The sequence below is a fragment of the Lottia gigantea genome (assembly GCF_000327385.1).
Source record: "Lottia gigantea unplaced genomic scaffold LOTGIsca_32, whole genome shotgun sequence".
Lineage (NCBI taxonomy): Eukaryota > Metazoa > Mollusca > Gastropoda > Lottiidae > Lottia > Lottia gigantea.
Window position 1 is genome coordinate 482,488 of NW_008709073.1, and position 9,870 is coordinate 492,357.

At 32.6% G+C, this 9,870-nt stretch overlaps 1 protein-coding gene across 1 annotated transcript; it reads right to left on the reverse strand.

Annotated features, from left to right (window-relative positions):
* Positions 1-8,194: 8,194 nt before the first annotated feature.
* On the reverse strand, positions 8,195-9,608 carry LOTGIDRAFT_162025 (hypothetical protein; the record flags this gene model as incomplete). The annotated part of the gene is made up of 2 exons (XM_009057964.1): positions 8,195-8,565; positions 9,104-9,608. 2 exons carry the CDS (start codon positions 9,606-9,608, stop codon positions 8,195-8,197), a joined length of 876 nt encoding a protein of 291 aa, XP_009056212.1.
* Between the last annotated feature and the right edge of the window lie 262 nt (positions 9,609-9,870).

The window sequence follows — 9,870 nt, forward strand, 5'->3', positions numbered from 1 at the left end:
TTTTTAGACCTTCTCCTTTACAAGATCAAAGGTCATTGACCTTGGCTATCTGCTGATACTTTCATTTGTGAGGTCTGACGTCTACTTCCGGTATTAGAATCTTCTAAAAAATGAAAATTTCTCAACTTTAGACTGTTCTTGCACATGATCTAATTATCGTGGAAGGTTGATTTTTTCGGGGTCTTTTGCAATTTGCTACATTTGCAAAGTCCCACTCTGTGCCACGAGTGGCTCTAATTTTTATTATTATTACAAAAAAGCATTATGATTTTCTTTCCGTTATTTTAAAAATTACATTGAACAAGATGTGTTCTACAAACTCTTTATTTTTTGTTAAACTGTTCAAAAAATTAAACTGTTTACATATTTTGTTTCTCATTCCACAGTTTATCTTCTAGTGCACTACGGATACGATTTGCAGAAGGCTTATCATTTTGGATATTTCTGCAATGTGTCATATTTAACAAAGCTCTTATTTCACTACTTGGTCTTCGTTGATGAGTTTCAGGATCCAGTGTCAAGTCAAATTTTGCACACACAGTTTCACAGCGTTCAATGCATATATTGTGAAGTATCATGCAGGCCAAAGTAACATATTTCACTTGTTGAGGACGACATTACTCTTGCGCGATAACACTCGCCACCTGCCCTGAGTTGAGCATATGTACCTTCAGTGACCATCCTAGCCCTACTAAGCCGATAATTGAAATAGTGTTGGCTTTCCGTTAGGACAGCATTGGTATACGGCTTCATGAGCCATTGTTCTAATGGAAATGCCGAATCTCCAACAATTATTGGTTTAATCTTTACACCTGATACATCAGCAATGATATCAGGAATATAATTTTTCTCTGTAATATCTGTCCATAAGGATGTAGACTGAAAAATTATAGCATCGTGGGAATTACCAGGAAAGCCACATGAACCCCAAATAAATCTGTAATGAGAGTCCACCATTGCCATCAAAATAATAGAATAGAAATTTTTGAAATTGTGATAATCTTTCCGCGCTTCTGCTCCACCTGCAGGACATTCAATAGGTATGTGGCAGCCGTCAATAGCTGCCCATGTGTAGGGAAATTGCCACATGCTTTCCATTTCAACCATCTTATTCCTGAAATCATCTTCAGATTTAGGCATATATTTCAATATACATTCTTCCCACATGCACTCGACAATTATTTGTGTCACTTCTTTGATTATTCCACAAATCGTAGATACACCAAGACCGGTCATTTCAGACATTGTATAAAAGTAATCCCCTCGTGCAAGTTGATACAAACAAACAGCCAATCTGTTTTCTGCAGAAATCGGCTCCTCGGTTAGAGTTTGCCTTTCCAGGCGATGTCCAATCCTTTGTAAAATGAAGTTAAAGGTATCTTTCGACAACCTGAAAGTTTTCTTAAAGCGATGATCGCTGGATCTCGACCATATATAATCAAACCATCCTTGATTTCGATGAAGCCTTTTACATGAGCGACAGGAAACAGTCGATAATTGCGATATGCATTGACTGGCTAGAAAACCGGACAACAAGGCACTCCTCTGAGTCAATAATGCGGTAGCAAGTATATATAAAATCTTTCTTTCCTTACGAATATTTTTCAAAATAGACATATAAACAAAAAGCCTTGTGTTTAAATATGCCACCATGTTTGTTGTCAAAAAAATCTTTGATTCGGCACTACAGGCAAGTACCGTATAAATCAACAGCCGATCTGAATGATTTGTGTCGACCCAAATTCCCTATTTATTCGACACGCCAGAAGATCGACTTATGAACTAGGCCTTAGATATAGGCGACAATGTGCATAAATATATTTTGGATCTTTTTTGCAAAACCGGAAGTGCCACAGTTTAATATGTGCAAGAATAGATAATTGGCTCTAGAAGTCGCATTTTTCGGTCGATTTTCTTTGGGTTTGCATTTTTGGAATCTACTGGCAAAATCTGAAAGAGTAGCAGTTTCAAAATTTCAAAATTCGAAAATTTGTCGCAGACATTTTTTTTTCCAAATTTTGCATTTTTTTCATTTTTTTTGCTTTTTGTCTGATTAATCTGAAAAAAATTGAGCAAAGACAGTTTAAGAAAGTAAACAAAATGGTACAGTCAAATTTTCAATTTCACTTTAGGTTTAAACAGGAAATCGATGTTCACTTCCGGTTGAATATCTTCCGGTGTAATTTGTATAGGACAAAAAATTTTATGCTGATAGGTAGACAAAGTTATGACAAAAAAACGAAGAAAAAAAAATCCGGAACAGACGTGAAACTTTGGCTGCCATTTTGATTTTTCTGAAATGATTCGATTTTTATGGCTCATCCGATTTAAATGATTTTCGTGTCAAATGAAAGAAGATAAAAAAAAACATGACATTAGGAAGCCGTTTTTCGATTCTCAATTTTGCTTTTTTGCAAAGTTTGAAGGGTCATATCTCGTGATCTTGAACTTTGATGACCTTGACCTTCATACGGTCAAAGGTCATTGGCCTTAGCTATCAGTTAATACTTTGACATTTGACCTCCGACATGTACTTTCAGTTTTATAGCTGTCCGAAAACAGCCAAATTCACAACTTTGGACTGCTCTAGCACGTGACCTATTTAACTTAGAGGGTTAATTTTTTCGGTTTCCTAATGTGCTTTTTATGCACTTTACATAGATATAGAACAATTGCTTTTTTAAAGCAAAATTGAAATTGGTGATTTTTTCAAATTTGAGTTTTGTTTACCATATTTGTGTCTTTTCGAACTTGGTGTATGTATATCTTATGACCTATTTTATGCAGAACCTTGATATTTGGAATACAACTAGACACTTTGAATATGAATTCACCTATGACAAAAAAATTGGGGTGGGCGTGGCACATCCGGGTTTAATTACTAATTGTTTACATTTTGGGGATGGGAAATAACTCGCCTAGGATTCGTTTGTTAAAAAAGGGACTTTGCACACAATTACCTCATCCTTTTGGCCAGTTTGTGTTAACAGTTCAGTTGTTTCAGCTTTATAGTTCCAAAAAAGGAACAGGTTTTAACATTTGGATATTTTCATTTTTCGATTTTGACCTTTGTTGACCTATATCTTTTGACCTCAATAATGTAGAAGCTTTGAATTTGGAACAATACATAACATTTGGAATATCAATTAACCTATGCTAAAAAAACTGAGGTGGGCATGGCACATCTGGGTTATATTACTCATTATTGATATTTTTGGCCAGGAGCATAACTCGCAAAGTATACGTTTGTTCAAAATGGAACTTTGCATACAATTATATCATGAATTGAGCCACTTTGTCTTAGAAGTTAGGCTGTTTCCGCTTCATAGTTCAAAACAAGGAACAGGTTTTGGAAATTCAAAATTTTCAATTTTTGACCCCGACCTTTATTTACCTTGACCTTTGTAGGATCAAACGTCATTGGCATTGGCTATCTATTTATACTTTTATATTTGGTGTCCTGTGTCAACTTCCGGTTTTATAGTCATGTGCAATTAGAAATTTTGATGACGTATATCTCTTGATCTTGACCTTTTTAGACCTTCTCCTTTACAAGATCAAAGGTCATTGACCTTGGCTATCTGCTGATATTAGAATCTTCTAAAAAATGAAAATTTCTCAACTTTACATTGTTCTTGCACTTGATCTAATTATCGTCCAAGGTTGATTTTTTCAGGGTCTTTGCAATTTGCTACATTTGCAAAGTCCCACTCTGTGCCACATGTGGCTCTAGTTATACTTGATTTCTTTCCAATTATATTTAACACTATTAATTTTAACAATACCTTTTTCTAGATAAAAATAAAGAAATTAAGACTAGAATAAATCCAACAGGGAAAAATATAAATAAAACTACTCACTTTTGTATGTTGAAGAAAAGTACCATCACCTTCATAAAATTCAGGTATTAACTCTTTAAAATCTGAAGCTCCAACCAAACAATTAATCCATGCATCTTGCATACTGTAATAATATCAGTTTTTGAAATATTAAAACAGAACCTTAAATATGTTGCTACTCAGAGATTCAAACTGAGCGATCTTAACCCTTTGAACCCTGATGTTATGTAATGTCATGGTAGTTTATTCCCTGATATTTGTTTAAACTGATTGCAATAACAATTTTTTTTGCTTCAATGCATTTCAGTAAGGTCCCCAGAATGACAAACTAAAAGTCTGAAAAATGCATATATTGGAAGTTTGTCTTATCTACATACATCCAAAGTGGGCCACCAATTCCAATAGTTTTCTCCAAGAGATTTAGTTAACTCATTGTAATAACATTAGAAATGGAAACTTTGCGAGTTATAACAATTGCAAATATTTAAGGTACAACGCCGACTGTGATAAGTGATAAATATATACATTCTTCAGAAAGTGATTAAACCCACAAAATTAGATCTACTAGTTATTACAATGGATACAGACAAAAATTTGTTATGTCTGTTATGATGTGTAGAATGTTAAGTAATGTTAAAAATTTCAAGTGTTTACAATCATTAGATCATGAGATATACATAGTTACATAGATTTGCAGTGACTGTCGGTAGATTGTAGATACAGTGAATTTACGCACAGTTACTATAGAAGTAAATACAAAATTTTCAAATTCTAAAAAGCGCAATTTTAATTAAAATACCAAGTTTTATATATAATTTGAAATAATAGATTATGTGACAGAGCTTTTCAAAGTTAAAGATTGTGAACCAGATCTGATTTATCTCGTAAGGGGCAACAGCTTTTGTTCAGGTCACAAGGTCACCAAAGATCAAAGTCACTTGATACGAGCCTTAATAGTTTTGACAATTACTGAAAACATAAAACGGGAATATAAAAGACGCAAAGCCAAAATTCAAAAATCGGCTCCAACAGCTTTTTTCGCAATCGATTGCAGTTTACATAAACATCAGATTTACACGTCACATCCAATTTACTCTGTCGCCCCAATTTGAGTTTCATAAAAATTAGTCATATCAAGATGGCGTCTTACCCAATACTTCAGGGTCAAATTTATTCAAAATCTTTACAGGGACAATTATAACTAATTGCAAAAAGAATTTTTCAAATATCTACAAAATTACGGAAGTTGAAATTTCAAGTTTGGAGGCGAATGACGTCAAAACCGGATGTGATATCTAAATTTTGAGAGCAGATTTTTGTTCGCAATCAAAATGTCAATCTACAAAAAAAATTGTGGAAGTTTAAAAAATGCTCCAAAAGTCAGCGACAAAAGTCAAAATTTGAAAATTCTTAAAATTGCTATTTTTTAGACATTAGTTCAAAGTAATGAACAAAACAAAAATTATGATCAAAATAGATTCAGAATTACAGAAGGTATTAGAAAGACATTAGGTAGTGAAAAGACGCACTGATTTGATAACAATGGGTAGTAAAAAGTATATTTCCATAATCGCTGTAAAACTGATAATAAACACTGCACAATACAAATGAAGATATATTTGAATAGATCAGGTCGAGCATAATAACTTTTGTTCTGGTCAAAAGGTCAAATAAAAGTAATATGAGACTTTGAAGTTTCGAAAATATCAATATTACGAAGAAAACGAAGAAGAGGTGGAAATAAAAGATATCATAAATAACTATATCGAAGGAAAGAATCCAACGAATATAAAAGTTTTTCTTGAAAATGTTACTAATTGTCTAATATTGATAGTAAACGAAAGAACTTAATATTGTTTGACGACTGCGTTGCGCAAAGAAATCAAGCTGTTCAACAAGAATTCTTCACGAAGGGAAGACATCACAACTGTCACTGCATATACCAATCTCAATCTTTTTACGGGATGGATTCTATGTTTATTAGAAAAAATGCAAATTGTTTTTTATTATTTGAATTAAACGATAAAGATCAAATCATTCAGTCGATAAATCACGGGATGGACAGAGATACATTTATATGTAAAGCTCAATGGAGAAACCCAGATGAACATGGATATGTATTTGTAAATACTAGAAAACCAGCGGGTGAAAGAGTAATGATCGACATATGTTAATTTCATTTTTTTAAAAATGAGTGACGATTGGAATAATATTTTAAAAAGAAATAAAAGATAGCTTGCGTTGCAAGGTAACATACGCCCAATGGCAGCTGTCAGAAATAATAAAACAGTCTTTAGTGACTAAAGTATGAATTTTCTCATATTGAAGAAATTATTTATGCTGAATAATTCCACAAAATTTTTAAAAATCAATATCAATAACCCAAATACAACAAACAATTAAATCACACAGCTCTAATCAAGGGCAAAAAACAACTTTTGACGCGTCTTTACAAAGTCAAGGGCAATAACTCAAAAACCTTTCATCGAAAATGCGTCAAGTTAGAACTTGTCCGAGATCTTATCAATTCCAATGATCACACCAAGTTTCATCAGAATCGGTTGAAAACTGTAGCTTCAATCCTGCTCACGAACTATTTTTAACAAATTTCAAGGCGTTCCAAGTCAAGTGCAATATCTCAAAAACTGTTCATTGAAAATATGTCAAATTCGAACTTGACCGAGATCTTATCAATCTAAAGCATCACACCAAGTTTTATCAAAATCAGATAAAAACTGTAGTCTCTATAGTGCTCACAAGAAATGTTGACGGACGGACCGACGGAACGACGGAGAGGGGCGACGACAATATACGACCACATATTCATGTGGGCGTATAAAAATATATCAAAGCTAAGAATAAAATAAAGACCCAAGTTGAAAATAACAGATTACAACAACTCGGATTAACGGAAAATCTACAAACTCTATTTCAACCCATATTAAAATCTCAAGAGGATATTAAAAAGAGACTCATCCCTCCTATAGAACCCACACCTCCTATAGAACCTCATCACCCCAAAGCGATTGAATATGATGGTATTATAATTAGGACATTAGATGATATAAATCGTCTTATTTCAAACCCGAAAGCGGATTTACCAAAGAGTATTACACCAATCATTGATGATGAGGGGTTATTGTTTAATGGATTTAGAATTAAATTTAGGGCAAATTCCCCTATATTCAAAATCGATACAAAAGACTTAATATTTACATTAACGAAAGGATTAATAGATTTAATGAATGGCGGGTATATTGGCATTGCCGAATACAAGGATTTACTAGCAAAATTTCTACATGCAATAAGAAAGTCGGGAACCGAAACAAAAAGATCGAAAGCAGTTGAAATATATTTAAATAAAGTTATACCCGATGAAGAGGAATCAGATGATTATGCAGAAGACTATACACCAATCATACAAGAAATAGACGAATTTGATGATATGGGGGTATCTGGAGAAGGTATAACGTTTTTATCCGATAATAATGAAGAATTGCTTAATAGATTACGAGTAATATTAGCGGCAATGAAGGAAGGACATCGATCGCACAGACAATATAATGAAGTGAATTGTATATTGAAAAGACTCCTAGAAAAAGGTATCATAGATAAAAAATGATTATAAAAGCATGATTAAAAATGTCAAGTAAAGAACTACTATTCGTTATCACCTCAAATAAATCAGACACTAAATTATCTCTAGATTATGAGTACGAACTCGATCGCAATCAAGAATATGAATTGGGATTACAGTATTTCTCTGTTTACAATTCCATTAGAACTATCAACAAAGATAATAACCAAATAAAAATATCAACAGATAACGGAGTTACGTTCAAAACCATACGTTTACTACAAGGAAGCTACATAGCCATTAACGAATACCTATTTGAATATGGAGGAAGTGTCAATGGTAAAAACAATATTGAATTCGAAGGTAATTTGAATCTGAACAAAATAAAATTGATATTAAGAAATAATAGTCAAGTTGATTTCAACGTAGAAAATTCATTGAATACGTTACTAGGATTTGATAAACCAGTATACACCTAATCCACTTTAGCACCATACAAAGCTAATATCGAGAATGATATCGATGTGATAAATATACATTGCAATTTGAAAAACGGTGGATTTTTCAATAAATACAAACGTCAGATTATATACAGTCTTCCAACATTCACTGTACCTATAGGATATAGATTTATAGAGAAACCATTTCAAACGACGTATTTACCACTTAATTCCTTTAAGATTAAAGATATAAATCTGGAAATCAAAGATGGTAAAAATAGGTTTATAGATTTTGGTAACGAGGAAATTGTTATTCAACATCATTTAAAACAAAAAAATTAACACTCTTCATTCTCTTCTTGAATAGTTAGATAATCGTAATCATCAAATTCGTAGTTTTCATCCATGTTCAATTCTTTTCCGTCGTTGTAAGGATACATGATTCCTTCATTGTCCGGAGCTTTTCTCTTAACGAGATTTAGATAACTTCTAAAAACTTTCTTTTGTTTATCATCATCCTTTGGAATAACTACTCCATTGATGAATCTTTTTACCCATGGTTTCTTAAATTCATTCGTTACATCGTGACCATTAGCTAATCGAATATAAACGTCTACGGTTATCTTATCTTTAGAGTAACCCTTAAACGTTTTTATTTCTTTTAGAACACCATCGGAAGTTAGAATGATATTGTATTTAATTTTTGGCGCTAAATATAAACCAAATATAATTCCACCATCACCTTAATCATTCTATCCTTTACAATAATCATTTTCGGACACCAACCCAGCTTCATTTAATTTATCCCAATTACTAGACGAAATGTATAGTATATTTCAGGCTTATAAAATCCATCTATCACGCGAATAAAATTATTCATAATTTTTTTACTGTGAGATAAAACGAATGATCCCAAATGACTAGGTGTTAGTCGTGAAGACTTAGGATGTGTACAGTCAAATTTTTTTTCTTCATCATTAATTTCAACTATATATTGACCATCATTTACTTTTTCATAGTTTATAACGGTGAATCGAAGTTGGCTTTTAAAGTCACTTCACTCCATAGATGTCTCGATGTAGTTATATCCTTTTGAATAGATTTACCATACAATGAATTACGTAATATTTCCATGCAATTACTACCTACGATATTACCTTCTCGTTAATATTTATTTCTTAGATCTCTCAAAATTAAAATATAATCTCTATAGGGTGAAGTTTTAAAATTTTCTTCGTAAATTATACCATCTAATATTTTAATAAGTCGTCCGCCAGCTTTCACTATTTCTTGAATATCGACTGATGTTAAAACGTCGCGAGAGAAACCATTTCTGAACCTGATTTTGTTACCAGTTTCCTTTTTACCTATTCTATTCCTGAAAGTGATTTTATCTTTAGCTGGTATGGGTTGGAAGAACATGTTGGTATGATATTCAAACCAGACTTTTAAAATAGCAGTTCTAGGTCTGAATTTCTGCTCATTAAAGAGCTTAACAAATTCTTTATTTTCTTCTTGTCGAAATGGTCTACCACATTCCGCTCTCGGATATTCGCTGTCTAAATCCGACATGGCAGAAGCGTACAAACCATTAGCATCAAAGGCCATTAGTTTAGTACATTTTATTTTTTTTAGTCTCGAATGAACCTCCGCTTTATCTTTTGTGCTAGCGCTGTATTCTTTGAATAAATCAATTATATTATCACTTGCTGTTTCTGTGTATTCCTTTAATATATTACAAATTTCATCCATTTTATTAGTTTCAAATGATTTTCTATTTGCCGAAACTTTTCCTCCTTTAATACTTTGTCTGATAAAATATCTTATAAAAGGATGAGTAAACTTTTTCTACATTTTCTTTTTCGGTGTGTTTCGGAACCATTCTAGTACTTTCATACCATTCTTCTTCAACCATTTCTTTATCGTAATGATACAAATAATACCAACCCTTAAAAGATAAAGATGGAGCCGCTAGATTATTGGACATATTTTGGTTCACAACTTCTTTCGTGAC